Source organism: Schistocerca americana, chromosome 2 (assembly GCF_021461395.2).
Source record: "Schistocerca americana isolate TAMUIC-IGC-003095 chromosome 2, iqSchAmer2.1, whole genome shotgun sequence".
In the NCBI taxonomy this organism is placed as follows: Eukaryota; Metazoa; Arthropoda; class Insecta; order Orthoptera; family Acrididae; genus Schistocerca; species Schistocerca americana.
Window position 1 is genome coordinate 836,161,250 of NC_060120.1, and position 19,741 is coordinate 836,180,990.

Sequence of the window (19,741 nt, forward strand, 5' to 3'; positions counted from 1 at the left end):
CTGAGCACTATGGGACTCAACTGCTGAGGTCATTAGTCCCCTAGAACTTAGAACTAGTTAAACCTAACTAACCTAAGGACATCACAAACATCCATGCCCGAGGCAGGATTCGAACCTGCGACCGTAGCGGTTCCAGACTGCAGCGCCTTTAACCGCACGGCCACTTCGGCCGGCGTAGCTGATAAGACATGAGGAAATAAGACCCTGGGACAGTGAAGACATTGCAGAGTAGGAGAAGGAAGAAATAAATAGTGGAAGGTAACAGATACAAAAACATTAGAAATTAAAACTGACAGAGGGCACTAAAAAGGTCTAATAAACAAAAGACAGCTATAACTTACAGATAGACAAAGATGGAAATATGAAGGAAGCATAAACATTGAAGGTGGGATCAAAATACACTACTGGCCATTAAAATTGCTACACCAAGAAGAAATGCAGATGATAAACGGGCATTCATTGGACAAATATATTATACTAGAACTGACATGTGATTACATTTTCACGCAATTTGGGTGCATAGACCCTGAGAAATCAGTACCCAGAACAACCACTTCTGGCCGTAATAACGGCCTTGATACGCCTAGTCATTGAGTCAAACAGAGCTTGGATGGTGTGAACAGGTACAGCTGCCCATGCAGCTTCAACACGATACCACGGTTCATCAACAGTAGTGACTGGCACATTGTGACGAGCCAGTTGCTCGGCCACCATTGACCAGACATTTTCAATTGGTGAGAGATCTGGAGAATGTGCTGGCCAGGGCAGCAGTCGAACATTTTCTGTGTCCAGAAAGGGTCGTACAGGACCTGCAACATGTGGTTGTTCATTATCCTGCTGAAATGTAGGTTTTCACAGGGATCAAATGAAGGGTAGAGCCACGCGTCATAACACATGTGAAATGTAATGTCCACTGTTCAAAGTGCCGTCAATGTGAACAAGAGGTGACCGAGACATGTAACCAATGGCACCCCATACCATCACACTGGGTGATACGCCACTATGGTGGTGATGAATACACGCTTCCAATGTGCATTCACCATGATGTCGCCAAACACGGATGCGACCATCATCATGATGTAAACAGAACCTGGATTCATCTGGAAAAAAAAAAATGACATTTTGCCATTCATGCACCCAGGTTTATCATTGAGTACACCTTCACAGGCGCTCCTGTCTGTGACGCAGCATCAAGGGTAACCACAGCCATTATCTCCAAGCTGATAGTCCATGCTCTTGCAAACATTGTCGAACTGTTCGTGCAGATGGTTGTTGTCTTGCAAACGTCCCCATCTGTTGACTCAGGGATCGAGACATGGCTGCACAATCCATTACAGCCATGCGGATAAGATGCCTGTCATCTCGACTGTTAGTGATACGAGGCCATTGGGATCCAGCACAGTGTTCTGTGTTACCCTCCTGAACCCACCGATTCCATATTCTGCTAACACTCATTGGATCTCGACCAACGCGAGCAACAGTGTCGTGATACGATAAACCGCAATCGCGATATGCTACCATCCAACCTTTATCAAAGTCAGAAATGTGATGGTACACATTTCTCCTCCTTACATGAGGCATCACAACAACGTTTCACCAGGCTACACCGGTCAACTGCTGTTTGTGTATGAGAAATTGGTTGGAAACATTCCTCATGTCAGCACGTTGTAGGTGTAACCACCGGTGCAAACCTTGTGTGAATGCTCTGAAAAGCTAATCATTTGCATATCACAGCATCCTCTTCCTGTCAGTTAAATTTCGCGTCTGTAGCACGTCGTCTTCATGGTGTAGCAATTTTAATGGGCAGTAGTGTAGAATGGAAAATCAAAACATGATCAAGGTTAAAAGAATTATTAAATTATAATAATGATACTAGAAAATGAAGAAGACAGTGGAAAAATTAACATGTATTTGGTATTGACTGGTGTCAGGAAACAAGCATATAAAGGAGAATAAACTTCCACCTGCCAAGATCTATAATCCCCATTGGCTTCTTTGTAATACAAAGTAGGTGTTTTCCATTTATCTGGTTACAATGTTGTAGGTCATTGTTCACTACTTGCAATGTTCATTGCACTGGCCTACAAAAACCACCAAAGCTACAACGTAAGTGCATAACATAAGATTTTCATAATCTCTCACTCTCTATGTGCAAACTATTAATCCTAGAGAAAAAATGAAGATGACTTTTTTTTGGAGGAAATTTTATGTGTTTTTTTGTGTAATGGGACACATTATATCTACCGGCTGCAGTTCTCAATTTATTAATGAGAAATATATATATAAGTGACTTCTAAGCACACTCCCTCCTAACACTATACAAAAATTTGCGAGTGAACAAATTATTTCTCATATTCCCATTTTCTGGTATTCATTGTTTTATTTTGGAGGGGTGGGTTGGAATGTATTTAAACATAACTTTTGTATGTTTTTCTTGAAAAACTCAAAAATCATGGACTCCAGTAGCAACACATCACAGTGGAAAATTCAGCTATATTAAATTTCTTACAAGAAAGACCCCATTCATTTTTCCACTGGGACTAGTAGTTTGCACATTGGGAGCAAGAGAATATGAACATTTCATGCAATGCACATACACTGTAAGTTGAGGTGCTTTCCTGCCTTGCCTGCCTAAAATTGTTCATCACGACTTCCTGTACACCACTATGGTATGCCATGAATGATTATGGTTTACACTCTGTGTGTGTGTGTGTGTGTGTGTGTGTGTGTGTGTGTGTGTGCACGTTCGTGCATTTGTGCGCTCACGTGTGCATGTGTGTATTACTTTATGGCTAAATATAGGATTGTAACAGAGGTTGACAGTACCTGCATCTTTGTTACAAATGATTTTTTATCTAAATCTATACTCCGTAAGCCATCTTACAGCATGTGGTGGAAGGTACCTTATGTACCAGTCTCACTTCCGCCTTTTTCTGATCCAGTCGCATACGGTTCATGTGAAGAACGATTGCTGGTAAGCCTCTGTGTGGGCTCAAATTTCTATAATTCTATCTTCATGGTATTTTCTTAAGATACACATAGGTGGAAGCTATATATTGGCTGATGCTTCTAGAAATGTACATTCTCAGAACTGTAATGCCATGATGCAGAACGTCTCTCTTGCAACACCTGCCACTAGAGTTGGCTGAGCATCTCCATGATGCTTTCGCACTTACTAAATGAAACTGTAACAAAATGTGCTGCTCTTCTTCGGATCTTACCTGTTTCCTCTATCAGTCCTATCTGGTATGGAACCCGTACTGATGAGCAGGTTTCAAGTACTGGTGGAATGAGTGTTTTGTAAGCCACTTCCTTTGTTGATGGTCTACGTTTCATTCATGAGTGCGAAAGGAATGAACACTCAATGATTAAATTTGTGCATAATAAACCTAGATAACAAAATTGTTTTGTAATTACACGTCATGTCTGCAAATCCACAACATCCCCAAAGCTTAAGGGCTCACACTGTGTGACCATAAAAGTAAAATTTTTTTGACTGGATAAAATTAAAATTCTTAAGTTGAAAAGTGCAGAAATAAAGAAATTAAATTACTGAGTATGGCATATATAGCTGCTTCACATGGAGCATGAATGGATCAAGAGTAGTTCAAATCCAGATACAATTAAATCAAGTCACTTGTCAAAAATATCTGGTACATTATTTCGCTGGCCAGCAAATAATGAAGTAACTGACTGTAAAACCATTCTAAGAAATAAGTACAATAGTTCTACTTCAGATGAAAACAAGAACAGTTGCGTGAGGATCCAGTGAGCAGCCTGGAATTTATTTCATGGGATGTTTGATGTGGTTGCAAGGACTGAGTCATTAACACTCATGGCTCTGTCTGTCAAATATGTCTCACAGTTAAACATAACCATGGTACTTCCTAATGATGAGACTGGTACAGAACCTTTCATGGAGCAGCTGCACTTACTGATTAAAACCTTACAAATGATTACACATGTTGAGGAAGACAACTAAATAGTCAACAAGGCGAGTGATATGCTTCAAATGTTGAAACCTGATGCTAAAGCTTGTGAACAGAGACAAACATTTATGGATTTTTCATGGCAGGCCAGCCATGGCACGAAGAATACAACTCCAAAATCAATAGGATTGCAACTAACAAATGCACAAGTGTGTGTTTATGTGAACATTTGAGAAAAATTCTTCTTACTTATTTATGTGGTCAATGTTATTATTACTTCAGCAGACCCAAACAGGATGAACAAATCAGTCTTTGAGATTTAATATCATGAAGAGTGGGGGCAGTCTGCTGAATAAGTCAGATAACAAAATTATGCTACGTCAAAGTGACGTTATTATAGAAGTGTTAAATTGACTGAGAATGATTGCATGCAAGCCAGTAAGAACTCAGTTATGAACTGGAAGCAAGCTGCACTCAAACACAGTCAGGTTAAGCCAATACAATAACATCACAATATTGTTCATTAGTAAGCTGCTAAGTGAATGCTGGTATATCCCAAAGGAACAATGGTTAAGAAACTGACAAATATCATGAATAAGAGGGAGATGTTCAGTTTTCAAAATGATGATGGAGAATTCAAGAAATGATATGGCATCAAACACAGATTATGGCTTCATGTTTTCTAGACTGGTGACCTCAAGTTGTTCACACAAGCAGAGAGCCATCATCCTTTTATCAACAGAAGTTAAATACATAAGCCTTACCAAAGCAACAAAGGTAGATATTCACCTGTCAAAATTAATTAAAGAACTGGAATTGAGACAGTTGTCAAAAATCTTCCTGTTCAATGATATTCAGTCTGGTGAAAATCTAGCATGCAATCCAGTTTTCCTACAAAGATATCCGCATAAAATCTCATTTATACAATAGGCTCTTTGAGAGTACACACAGAAACCAAAATATCAGTTAACAGAAGACTTGGTGATAGATGTATTGGTGAAACTTCCTCTTGAATCTACACATGAAAAATGTGTTTAAGGACTTGGTTTTTTAATCTAAAATCCTAAAATTAAGATTTTGTTATTTATTTATGTCATTGGTGCAAAAAGTGAGGGGTCATGTTAAGATTTGAATTACTACCACCATATACTTTCTTTGGCACTCACAACAGCTCCTGTGAGATATTCTTATGCTTGAGTATTTACTTCTTTAGTTATTGTTTACAGTATGAGCTTTGTCACAGTTCTGTTTAGCCTTGTGTGCAGCAAACATACACAATAAATATGTTCTGTAATTATATGTTGTCTCCACAAACCTCAACAAAAAAGTTGAAGGGGTGTGATGTACTACTTGCTGGAAGTTGTACGCGTAACTCTGCAATTCAAAATAGTTGTAGTGTTTGGCCAAGCAAATCACATTATGTCCTAAAAAGCTGGCATAGGAAGTCCCAGGGTCATGTGAACTCTGTCTGTTTTCAAATGAGAAATCCACATATGAGTGTCATTGGGAAGTGATTACATAGGGGGAGGAGGGTTGGGGTATGCAGAATAATGACAACAAATACTTTAAAAAGGTAGTCTCACATAGGCTATATTCAGTGGCACAATAGTAATTGTCATTTGAATGCTAGGACCAAGGTTGGTTCAGTCAAACACAATGATTAGAGCCACAACGACAAAGAATAATAATGATCAATGGCACCCTTTGTGACATGTTCAGTCCCTCTTTCCAGCTACATGCCATCATCACCAGGACCATGTAGTCACCCACAATCAATTCCTTACTCTACCAATGCAATTTTCCCTTCGAAATTCTTCCTGGAGAGAATCTAATCTACCTGATCACTACCCTGGACTAGACCCTTCTTGCCGTCTCGAGTCAAATGCTATATACTCAGAATGGTCGGATTTCAATGGAGCAACTATTTGGGCAAATACCAGGTCTGTTCAGAAAATTTCAGGACTTTTGTAATTTTGTGCCAATTGTGTGTTGGAGAAAAATGCAGTTGGTGTCCCTGCACATGCCTGTGTTTAATGTGTAAGAGCCAACAGTTCCATTGTTGTATGTCTGTTAGTTACTGTTCAAGTGTTGTGTTGCGTAGAACGTTGTGTTGCACAGTTTCTGAATTTTTAGATGGCAGAACTAGAGGAACCATGTGTCTGCTTTAAATTTTCTGTGATACTCAAGAAAACCTTTACAGAGACTCACCAAATAATGCAGGCAGTGCACAGTGATGAGTGCTTAAGCCATACACGGTGTTATGTCTGGTTCACATTGTTTAAAAATTCGAGGATGGAAGTTAAATGAACCTTCTTCAGGATGCCCTTCGAGGTGTACCAATGACGCTCACATCAGGAATGTCAATGAAACTGTGCATGCCAACCAAAGACTGACTGACAATAGGATTGCAGAAGAATGTAACATTTCAGCTGGGTCATGTCATGAAATCGTGACACAACATCTTTGAATGCATCGTGTTGCTGCAAAATTCATCCCACAGCTCATGAGATAAGACTGGGAAGACCTTGGCTCATAATCTGTATGTTGTATGTCTGTTAGTTACTGTTCAAGTGTTGTGTTGCGTAGAACGTTGTGTTGCACAGTTTCTGAATTTTTAGATGGCAGAACTAGAGGAACCATGTGTCTGTTTTAAATTTTCTGTGATACTCAAGAAAACCTTTACAGAAACACACCAAATAATGCAGGCAGTGCACAGTGATGAGTGCTTAAGCCATACTCGGTGTTATGTCTGGTTCACATTGTTTAAAAATTCGAGGATGGAAGTTAAATGAACCTTCTTCAGGATGCCCTTCGAGGTGTACCAATGACGCTCACATCAGGAATGTCAATGAAACTGTGCATGCCAACCAAAGACTGACTGACAATGGGATTGCAGAAGAATGTAACATTTCAGCTGGGTCATGTCATGAAATCGTGACACAACATCTTTGAATGCATCGTGTTGCTGCAAAATTCATCCCACAGCTCATGAGATAAGACTGGGAAGACCTTGGCTCATAATCTGTGAAGAGCTTCTGGATTGCGCAAATGAGAGCAAGATGCCCCTTAAGAGGATCATAATTGGTGATGAGAAGTGGGTCTACGGTTATGGTGTTGAGACCAAGGTTCAATCTTCACAATGGGTTGGGAAGGGTTCTCCAAAACCAAAAAGAGCTTCTCAGGTCATATCAAATGTCACAGTTTTCTTTGACTCTGAAGGACTAGTTCATCATGAATTTGTGCCACAAGCCCACACTGTTATTTAATGGTGCTGTTGGGACATGATGCAATGCCTGTGAGAAAATGCGAGAAAAATGTGGCACCACAATTCATCCCTGCTGGTGCATGACTATTGCACAAAAACAAAAATCACTGTGCTGCCTCATCCTCTGTCCTTTTCAGATCTGGCCCCTGTGGACTTATTTTTACCTCCAAAGCTGAAAACCCCATTGAAAGAATGAAGATTTGCAATGATAGATAAGATAAAAGAAAAAAAAATACCAATAGCCAGAAGTGGACATGATCTTGGGAGTGGTGTATCAATTGTGAAGCAGAGTATTTCAAAGGAGACCATGCACAATATGTAAAAGGTAAGTGTAGAAAAATTTTGTGGACAAAGTTCTGGAATTTTCTGATCAGACCTCGTGTAATACCATCAAACAAACATCAGTGCAGACTAATCATAATCATGTCGGTAACCTCCATGTCAGTAACATTCATAATTTTGCCCATGATAGACACATGTTTTATGCTACCTCAAGCGTATCACGCCCCTACCCATTTTACACCTACAGGAATATACTAGTAGTTTCAGCCCCAGTGAGGAAAAAACTTTGCAAAAGGACTCCCTAACATAGTGTGGCCCAAAGACTAACAGAATGTGTCCAAGTTGGACTGTGAAAAATTAACTAGTTCAGGTACAGCAGCACGGTCAAATTCTTTCAAGTGCAAAAGAGTGTACAGCATGAGCCCATGCAAGAGGGCTCCTTGCCACATGCATCCACTTGCCGCTATATGCTGGCAAGGCATTATACCACAGTGTCCACCTCGGCACTGCAGACCACCTGTTGGTTGGTGAAAAGATGGTTACTGGAACCAAGGATGTTCCAGAATGTGGCATTGGTGTAACATATCACTCTGGCAGACTGACATGTAGCTCTATGTCTACCTACCCGACAAATGATTGTTGCAATAGTTGAAACCTTATAACAGTTTATTAGTTAAGAATAGAAAGCTGTTTGTGAGATTTTGTCTTTTGTTTTATAAGTACATTTGTACAGATGGGTACCATATGTTTTCAAGATAGGAGAGCAATCACAGTTTTTCCACGAGATGTGCTACCCATTTGGGGTTTGCGTAGTCTGTGTATCGGTGTTCAGACTTTGAATAGAATGTTATGCCACAGGTTAAGAAATGGACCATGAAAATGCAGTACGATGTTATGGCAAGACAAAATAAGACCAGAGATCTGTCAAAAAGGTGATTTACGTAATGTCAGAACTGAATGTATGATTTTGAGCTCTAAATGTGAATGATGTTTCCCTGTTGCTTGATGAAAAACAGTAAGTGGTTGTACACTGACAAGCAATACCAGCATTTCCTAAAAGTAGTAGTATGTTGTATTTCTTCATAGTAAGTTGAAATTGCCAAAGATTTCAGCACAAGGATCAAGGCTGCAGTAAAGAAGTAAAAAATCTGCATCTGCAGATGTTGGTGCCCTGGCAACAGGACCCAAATAAAGCAAAGGCAACCGCTAACCCAAAGCAGATTGAAGTTTGGAGCATAGAAACATGTATCGGAAAACAGCATTCACACTACCTTTTAATGAGTGAGGTGGAGCAGTGGTTAGCACACTGGACTCGCATTCAGGAGGATGAGGGTCCAAACCTGCCTCCAGCCATCCTGATTTAGGTTTTCCGTGATTTCCCTAAATTGTTTCAGACAAATGCCAGGATGGTTCCTTTGAAAGGGCATGGCCAGTTTCCTTCCCCATCCTCACCTAATCAGATTGAAGCAATAGTACACACATTCACACACACAACCACACAGACACTCAAACACATACTACAATGGCCACAGCAGTATTACTTATTGACACTCGATTACTGAAAGTAGTTGCCTGAGTTAATGGAAGTGGGGTGGGAGTAAGGAAGAATGCAGGAAGGGTATAGGGGGAATGAGGCAGTTCTTTGGACAAATGACTCCATGGCTGCACAACAAGACAGAAAGAGTACAAAAGATACACACATCAAAAAAAGTTTTGCATCACCCGGGTTCCCAGAACTCCTGAAGATAGACGTTCACTGTGTATATTGTATCACAGGCACAGTGCCTCTGACTGTTCACACATGTCACTAAACCCACCCAAAGATGTAAACAACCATGCATGAGCAGCACCTATTAGACGGAGTTCAGTTCCAGTCATTCCACCAGGAAGGAGGTACACGGCTCGTGTTGCTGTAGTTCAACCACGCCTAGATGCTCAATACTGCGGTTCAATCGCGTCCGTATTGTTACTTTGTGCCAGGAAGGGCTCTCAACAAGGGAAGTGTCCAGCCATCTCGGAGTGGACCAAAGCAATGTTGTTCGGAGATAAAGAGAGACAGGAACTGTTGAGGACATGCCTTGCTCATACCGCCCAAGGGCTACTACTGCAGTGGATGACCACTACCTACGAATTATGGCTTGGAGGAACCCTGACGGCAATGCCACCATGTTGAATAATGCTTTTTGTGCAGCCACAGAACAATGTGTTATGACTCAAACTGTGCGCAACTTCACTCTCGACATCCATGGTGAAGTCCATCTTTGCAATCATGACACCATGCAGCACAGTACAGATGGGCCCAATAACATGCCGAATGGACCACTCAGGATTGGCATCATGTTATCTGCACCAATGAGTGTTGCATATGCCTTCAACCAGACAATCATCAGAGAAGTGTTTGGAGGCAACCTGGTCAGGCTGAATGCTTCAGACACACTGTCCAGCGAATGCAGCAAGATGGAAGTTCCCTGTTGTTTTGGGGCGACATTATGTGAGGCCGACGTACGCCGCTGGTGGTCATGGAAGGTGCCGTAACAGCTGTATGACACATGAATGCCATCCTCTGATCAATTGTGCAACCATATCAGCAGCATATTGGCGAGGAACTCGTCTTCATGGATGACGATTCATGCCCTCATCATGCACATCTTTTGAATGACTTCCTTCAGGATAACGACATTGCTCGACTAGAGTGGCTAGCATGTTCTCCAGACATGGACCCTATTGAACATGCCTGGGATAAATTGAAAAGGGCTGTTTATGGACGACATGACACACCAACCACTCTAAGGGATCTACGTCAAGTTACTGTTGAGAAATGGGACAATCTGCACCAACAGTGCCTTGATGAACTTGTGGATAGTATGCCACGACAAATACAGGTATGCATCAGTGCAAAATGTGGTCTAATGCATTTGTGACTAGTGATGGTTTAATGGACATGTGCACTTACAGATTATGTTGTTTTACAATGTCTGAATACATGTGCTCGCACTGTGTAACGATGTCATGAGCGTATTTACCAGTATTGACAAGGACATACAAATGTGTCAGCTTACATTATGTTGACATGGCTTAAAGCCATAATATCAGCACTTGATAATGGCCTAAGCCCTAAATTGCAACAGTCTACTAAAAACTTACAGCAGTCACTGGCAGAAAGGTGATGTCCTTCAAGAAATGTAGGCGGTGGAAGGGGGGGGGGGGGGGAGGGGGGGACTGAAGAGGAAGAAAAGGGAAGGGGGAAAACAGGAGAGAAAGACGAGGATGAAAAGAGAGACATGAAGGGTAGAGAGAAGGGACAGAGGTTGATAAGTGTGGAGAGGGGAAGAGGAAAATGCCTGCATAAGGGGGAGGGGGGGGGGGGGGGGGAGAAAGAGTGGTGGGAGAAGGCAGTGCATGATCTGGACAGAGAAGGAGTGTTGTGGACAGAAGAGGGAACGGTGAAGCTGAGACAGTGGCAACAGGTTAGTGGAGGTTTAGGCTAGGGGGATCACAAGAGTGACTTGGAGAGAGACTTCCCATCTGTGTAGTTCAAAGAAACTTGAGCTGGAAGGGAGTATCCAAATGACACACATCAGGCAGCAGCTGTTGAAGTTATCTGTGTTGTGGTTGCAGCATTTTCAGCAACTGGATGGTTAAGTTTGTGATTTGCCACAGTTTGGCAATGGCTGTTCATGCAAGTAGACAGTTGGTTACTTGTCATGCACACGTAAAATATTGCACAGTAATTGCAGCATACACAATATATAATAGGGCTCCTTTCAAATGCTGCCCTGCCTTTTTTTGGATAGGAAATGCTTATGACTAGACTGTGGTAGGAGGTGGTGGGTGGACGTATGGACAGGTCTTGCACTTGGGCTGACCACAAAGGAACGACCAGTGTGGTGTAGTATTGGGAATAAGATTGGAGTAGGGGGGCAAAGATATTCTGTATGTTGAGTGGGTAGTGGAACACTACTTTGGGGGGGGGGGGGGGGGATGTGAGTAGGATTTCTGACAGGATATGCCTCATGTCAAGGCACAACGAGCGGTAGTCAAAGCCCTGGTGGAGGATGTGGTTGAGCTTTTTAAGGCCAGGATGATACTGGGTGATGAGGAGTGCTGGGCAGGTGCCTGGTGAACCGATTTACTGGTGTCAGTGGAGCAGATGGTGTGTATTTTGACAATTCCTGCTTTCAACTGTAGATGTTGCCTCCACCGGTCATTAGGCTGCAAGGAAGAGACTTTTTGATTTGCATTAAACGACAGCTGTTAAAGTGTAGGTATTGTTGATGGTTGATGAGCTTCATATGGACGGATGTATTTAAGAGGCATGTGAGAGGTGCAAATTGATATCTAGGAAGGCGGATCGATGAGTTGAGAAGGACCAGGTGAAGCAGATAAGGAAATAAATGCTGAGGTTATATAGGAAAGAGCAAAGGTTGTCCTTGTCATCAGTCCAGATCATGGAAATTTCATCAATGAATCTGAATCAGACAAGGAGCTTTAGGTGTTGACTGGATACGAAGGATTCCTTCAGATTACCCTTAAATAAGTTGAGTACCCATGGAAGTACCACGGATTTGTTTCTAGATTTGTCTCTTGAAAGTGAAATAATTATGGGCCAGGATGTTACGTTGCCTAGGAGCATTAGGAAATAAGTGGTGGGTTTGGTATCAGGATGATGTTGGGAAAGGGCATGGGCATGCGGGATGTTGGTATACAAAGATGTCGCATCCACAGTGACCAACAAGGTAACAGGACAGGAACTGTGGAGAGGCACGAAGGAAGAGAGCAGTGTCTTAAATGTAGGATGAGAGGTTACGGGCAATAGTTTTGAGGTCTGAAAGCAGGCATATAATATATCAGCTATGCTGCAATTACTGTGCAGCATTCTATGTGGGTATGACAAGTAACCAATTATATACTCAGATGAATGGCCACTGTCAAACTGTGACAAACCAGAAACTTGACAATCCAGTGCTCAACATGCTGCCCACCACAATATAAATGACTTCAGCAGCTGCTTCACTACAATACTTCTACTTGCACGAATGGCCACCATCAAACAGTGATTCTCTCCTTTTCTTACCATCCTCTTTTTTCCTCTTCAGTTACTCTCCCCTCTCCTGACATCTCTTTTCGTTGTAATATCTGTACTCTTTTCATCTTATTGTGTGGCTGCAGAATCATCTGTCCAATGACTTGCCTCTTTCCTACCCCCTTCTTGTGTCATTCCCTACTCCCTTACCACCTACGTCAGCTCAGGCAACTGCTTTCAGTAATCGAGTATCAATAATTAGTCTTGCTGTGGCATGAGACTTTGTGTTTGGGTCTCTCTCTCTCTCTCTCTCTCTCTCTCTGTCTCTCTCTCTCTCCCTCTGTGTGTGTGTGTGTGTGTGTGTGTGTGTGTGTGTGTGTGTGTGTGTGAGCTAGTGCTCAAAAGCAAGTGTGAATGTGCTGTTTCTCGTTGTGTGTATCTATGCTCCAAGCATTTATCAACTATTGGTGAGTGGTTACCTTTCCTTTATTTTACGAAGAAGTTGATATTTTAACTGAAGATTTATTGACAATTAATGCTATTGTCATTAGCAGTGAAGTTAACAGAAGAACATTATGCAAAATAAATAAGCTGTTACATGTAAGGAGGTAATGTGTTTTGAGAAAAAATAATTCATCAATGAATGATAACTAAATTAATTGACAACAATTATATTACAGAAGAATTAACATCTATGACTTGGAAGATTGGTGGCCAAGACTACAAGGGACTACAAATGTTTCATCAATTTCAAAATTGCCACAGCATCATGAAGTGGCATTGTCAGCTGTGCACATATGAGCAGTAGAATTATCGTTGCGATGCTGTGATCCATGCCAGCAACTCTGGTGACCTGTGTTGAAGCCAAATTAAATGTAGTTTATTTTTTGTGTGGTGTTTGTTTTGAGGTGGTAAAGCTGTATTTGCATGTAGAAGATTATTTTTTACAAGAGTTACCTTCCTCACAGTAACAGTCATTGGTAAGAAAAGGTTAGAGTTAAACTCAATATCATTTAACTGCATGCCTGCAACGCTCTGAAAACTGGAGGAAATGGTGAAAACTATAACTGAGCTAAATGCTAAAACAGGATAATTAAATACTGATTTGAGAGCAGAAACAGAGGCTCAAGGTGTTAAGATTTGAAAAGGCTCTTGTGGAGATAGAGGAACAGACAATCATTGAACTTAAAAAGAAACTAGATATCACTACTGCTGATTTAAGTGAGAATACATCCAAATAATAGGTTAGATGAGTATGTGGAGGAATCCCATCAGGGAGACAAAGAAACAAGCAGAAATATTTCAGAATTAGAATCTAAAATCTTAAATGTAAAAGATGAGTTATATTTTTGCATATCTGTATAGTCTGGGTTAGTCGTAAACACATTACGTACATGTTTTGGCAAACTGAATACTGAATCTAAATAAACTTCTGTTAGAAGTGTTAGTCTGAATAATTCAAAACAGAATACAGATTTAAGTGACATAAATGTACCTCACTACATTACAATTTTGGAAGAATGTAGTAGTGACTTATTGGAGCAAAATTTTCACCCAAATATTACATTATCAGTCAACACATCTATTTTGTCAGATCCCATCTGCAGTCAATCTATCCAGGAAATATCATTTAATTTTAATGCACAGTTACAATTAAAGTAGTGGTACAACATTTGACAGAATTTTATCGTCAATTTAGAAATGGTTACTTGAATTCTTGTAGTCCAGTGGCATTTGATGTCTATTATCCTGATGTGTCTAATGTTTACACATAAATGTGTGCTAGTAACTATGTATTAACATTAAGTAAGGAGATTATTTACAAAAAGAACAAGCTGAGGTTTAGCTGTACACTTAAACAGTATGCTTCATTAAATGATGACTTTAAATTTCTGTGGAAAATAAAAAAGAAATGGAAAGGTAGAGCTGAGGTGGAATGTCGATGGTCATGTCCCTATATTAAACAAACTGAGGTACATGGGTGGCATAACAAGAAATGCATCTTGGGATGCACTTTTCAATGCCGCTGGCATGAAGTGCTTGTAAGTTACGTGCTATGTCACCTCAGAGAAGTCACAATCTCGGTGAATTTTGTAGAGGGACTGCCACAAGGCCTGAGTTGATCATTATATTCCTTCATATTTTGGTTTCTGTACAAGATCCTTCATCTTTTGCAACCTATCTAGTTAAATTTATATTTATATATTTAAAAAAGATGCTGTGACTTACCAAACGGGAAAGCGCTGGTAGATAGACACAATAAAAAACACAAAAACACATACACAAATATCAAGCTTTTGCAACCCACGGTTGCTTCATCAGGAAAGAGGGAAGGAGAGGGAAAGACAAAAGGATGTGGGTTTTAAGGGAGAGGGTAAGGAGTCATTCCAATCCCGGGAGCGGAAAGACTTACCTGAGGGGGAAAAAGGGACAGGTATACACACACACACACACACACACACACATACACACACACACACACACACATATCCATCCGCACATATACAGACATGAGCAGACATATGTAAAGGCAAAGAGTTTGGGCAGAGATGTCAGTCGAGGCGGAAGTACAGAGACAAGCCTCTTTTTTTAAATGTATTTTTCCCATGTGGAATGTTTCTTTCTATTAAATTTATATTTACTTTGACTATTCCTTTCTATTATGCTAAAGCAGTGAGACACTATGAGACGCTTCAGTTACAACGGAGAGACTGCTCTTCTCTCACAGGCCCTACTCACTATCATTCAATGCAAGTAATAAAGTGGGTGCTGCCTTATTTTATAGTTTTTGTAAGAATCTCTCACATCCTCACAATGATATTAGTTACATGCCAGTAGCACTTTGCACTAAGACATGATATAAACTTTTAGAAGATTGACGTGAATGTGACTAGCATACATTCTCCATGATCACCGTTATCAAGGCTAATTTACTTTAGAATAATACAAGAGGTGATGTTACTACAGATGCAAAGAAGTACTTTACCTATATACTGTATTCTATAATACATCTCTACAGGGTGATCAGAAACAATCTGAAACGCTTGTAAGGGTGTTGCAGGGTAGGTTGTGCTAAGAAATAACTGTTAAGAAAAAGTTTGATATGTTGCATCGTTTCTGAGTTAATTAGCATTGAAGTTAGCCAATCAGGTCATTGTGCATGCAAATTTAAGTGGCCCACAAGAGATGTTTTGTCAAATGTGTTCTTCATTTGGTTTCCTACAACCGAATAAGAGAGGGATACAAAAATTGGACTTGGAACAGTAATAAGGATTGAACCTGAACAAAAGGCTGGGCAGTTTCATGCACACTGTGAACACCTGACACTAATTGTATCTGGCAGGCCTGATCATCTAACTTCAATGCTTAGTAGCTCAGAAATGGCACAACTTATCAAATCTTTTTCTTAACAATTATTGCTCAGCACAACCTACTCTGAAACACCTTTACAAGCTATTCAGACTGTTTCTGACCATCCTGTACAGTGTGTAAAAATACGTTAAAAGTATAGCTCGAAAATTTTGAACCACAAACCAGCATTGTGAGATGTGGAAGTTAGTGATGTCATTTTGTAAGTCCCATCAGATGAGGGAAGGATGGGGATAGAAATTGACCATGCCCCTTCAAAGGAACCATCCGGGCATTTGCCTGAAGTGGTTTAGGGAAATCATGGAAAACCTGAATGAGGATGCTGGACGCAGGTTTGAACTGCCGTCCTCCTGAATACGAGTCCAGTGTGCTAATCACTGTGCCACCTCACTCAGAGTGATGTTGAAGAAGTGGTGCATGGGAGGAAGAGACGGGGATATACTAAGTTTAGATTAGGTTACACGACATGCTAACATCCAGCTTAGAAGCACAATCCATAGCACCAAAAATTGGTGTTCATTTCATAAATCAATATTAAGTTCAAATAATTAATTCTGTGATAACATATATTATTAACAAGGAGATACACGTAAGTTTTGGTCACTGTCAGTAGAGTGTATATGATTACTTAAGAGACAGAAAAGAATGGCAAACAAATGTGGTTTTTCAATGAGGTAGGAGTAAGTTTACTGGAAAATACATGAGTAGATAGACGTGAAGAGAGGTATATACTTATAAGCAGGATACCGAATCCTTAAATATGAAGGATACAATGAATAGAGTAGTCATACCAATGAAGGAGGACCTAACCTTTAGTGAGGAAAGGAGAAATATATAGGTACATCATTGCTGAGAGAAATGTTATATTATGTGGGAGAAGTCTTTCTGAGGAAAGAGGTGTTGTATAAATATAGTTTCTACATATGTAAAAGACTAAAATTTTGAGATTTACTCAAAAGTTGCAAATTAGAGGAACTACCTGAGTTTCAGTGGTCAAATAGATATACTGGATTAGGAAATGAATAATAAGGAGACAAGTGTCTGAGTTTTGTAAGCTGACCAAAATACAAGCTAAAATGTTACTAGGTGTTCAAAATGTAATAACACTGTTTGACACCAGTGACCTAAAGAAATAAACCTATTACAAAATAGGATATGCTGTTATAAGGAGTGAAATGTCAATACCATGGATATTAATGTTATAAAGAGATATATGTAACATGATATAACAGTACAATTATGGTACCTTTCCAATCACTCATTATGAATAAATATTTTATGGAGTATAATGTATTGTATTTTGTAATGGATTTTGTATATTTAATGAAACAATCTGGTAACTGGGTGGTAATAATAATTAGTATGGGGTTTGTAGAAAGGGATTTTATATTTTTTTTAATTTATTGAACAATATTGTTGGGGTTATACACATTTTTATTTTAAGGGAGGTTAGCTTAAGTGTAAGTGATCAATCCCATCTCTTACCTTTGCTCAATTAGAGACTTAAGATCAATCTTGAGGTTCAAGGTAAGTCCACGTGTATAGTTGCATTGAAGCAATGTACAAACAGTTTATGATAAAGATATGTTATGGTTTTGTCATACCTAATGAATATGGGAAGAGATTATATGAGTGGTTGATACCAACATGGTTTATTATGGATTTATCTCATAAAATATTGTTTTTGTCAGCATGCACTGCAATTAAATCTTGGTTAGATTTTTCATGAATTTACAGAAAATGGCTTAATCTTTGATCAAGAACTAATTTACAGACACAATTTAGCTATTTGTGCAAGATATCACAGCTGAGACTACAAGAAAAAGAAAATTACACATACATTTGTAACTAGTACATGTATCAAAATTATCAAAATAGGAGCCAAAGCCTACTCCTCTCAAAACCAATTTTATTAAGCTATTACTGCAACACATGCATTTGAAAAACATCATACATAACTAAAAACTTAATGAGCTTCTAAGAAATACCTGAGCTGAAAGAGACTCAACAGTTATGTTGTTGTTGTTGTTCATTTTTGAGTGCTGTCTGGAGCATTCTGTTTCATTTTCTTCATCAAATGACACTCTCTCTCCTGAAATGGGAGGAAAATGCTGAACAGTGTAGAGAAAACTATTCAACAATTAACTAAAAAAGTCAAATAAAAATAAGGATAGCCAGTCACTCAACTGCAGACGATTGCAGGATGTGACAGTTCAGAAAACTGCCAATGCTTTTGCTCTCTTTTTGGTGTACATCATCTCTCTCTGTCTCTTTCTCTCTCTCTCATTCACATACACACACCAAAATGACGTGTGTGTGTGTGTGTGTGTGTGTGTGTGTGTGTAAGGGGGTGGTGGGGGAGGGGGAGGTGGGGGGAGAGAGAGAGAGAGAGAGAGAGAGAGAGAGAGAGAGAGAGAGAGAGAGAGAGAGAGAGAGAGAGAGAGAGAATTATATAGACCAGAATGAGAGTGAAAGATAGAGCAATTTCTGGGCTGTTATGAGTGTCTACCCATAACCCTGCGATCACCTGTAGATGAGTGGCTGTCTTTCAACATTTTCTATTTTCGTTGTAAAATGTAAAAATAAGACAGCGATGATCAGGAAATGGTTATAGATTCGGGCCTTGTGATGTGGGTGGTTATCCTGTTGGATGGTGACATAACTGTCGGGGAAGACATCAAGCATAAAGGGATGCAGATGCTCTGCAATAATGTTCACGCTTGGATGGTTGTGTATCTAGACACAGCCATTGACCTGGATCTTCATGATCCTGTGCCCACTGCTACTGAAATTGATGATGATGTTGAGGCAACATAGGAACACACAGGGGAGACTCATGTTCAAAAATGCCTGCAGAAGGATGTGCTTTGAAACACTTGTTCCTCCACCAGCATTGCACTCTCCCATCAGATCTGCCACGGAACACAATGCACACAGTGGGCAAGCCTCCGATCCCCACATTATGAGATGAGGTAAGGATGTTCAACATCTTGTTGCCTACTCGTAGTTTCACTGTCTTTCTAAAACTTTTCACAGAAGTTCACGGCAGTTGCAAGCAAACAGCTGAGCAGCTTTGCTGTTTTTGAGATGCTCGTTCCAAGGCATCAAACCATAATAATCTGCCCTTTGTCAAAGTTGCTTATGTCAATGGATTCATCCATTTGTCACTTGTATCATCAGTAGAACGTTTCTTATTTGTCTCTGCTCTAGTTACATATGTTCCTCATGGCATTCCATGCCCACAACACCACGAGGGAGCATTTAATACCACAGTGCCAGTGGTCATAATGTTTGACTTATCAGTGTACTTCCTAAACAGCAATAATTTGGATTAAATTTTCTAACACTAGTGATTACAAAAAACACTAATATAAATTTAATTTAACAGGCAATCTTTAAAACTGTGACATTCCTTCTCAACTACGTAGTCTTTGAGCTTCTTTGAAAAGATACTGTCATGTATATCCTCCCCAAAAATTTTGGGAAGGCTTGTTATTAACTTAATCACTGAGTACTGAGGCATTTTTCTAGGATTGTCAGTTGGTGAGGCATGTTTCATGTTAGATCCTTCCTTTGATTAGTTTGATTGTAGACAGTGGCATTTGTTATCCATTCTGAACTACATTTTGTGACACACTCATATAGTGTGTTTCAGCTAAGCTTTTTACCTCACTCTGGAATGAATTAAGATATAGTAGTTCTATTTTCACCCAGATGAACAGTTCTCACCAAATGAAATGCAGACTTTTTTCATAGCTATATTAATTACAGAGATATCAGCATCAACTTTGCTTTTTATAATGCAGCTATAGTATTGTAGTTCTAAGAGAGACAAATCTAGCAGCATTCACACTTCAGTATCTAATTAGTAGT

At 39.9% G+C, this 19,741-nt stretch overlaps 1 protein-coding gene across 1 annotated transcript in view; it reads right to left on the reverse strand.

Moving 5' to 3' along the window:
* Positions 1–19,741, reverse strand: part of LOC124595554 (BRCA2-interacting transcriptional repressor EMSY-like) — a 324,488-nt gene that overhangs the window by 6,253 nt on the left and 298,494 nt on the right. The window contains exon 17 of the mRNA XM_047134334.1: positions 17,857–17,960. Coding sequence (XP_046990290.1) covers positions 17,857–17,960 — 104 coding nt within the window. The remainder of the gene's footprint in view (positions 1–17,856; positions 17,961–19,741) is intronic.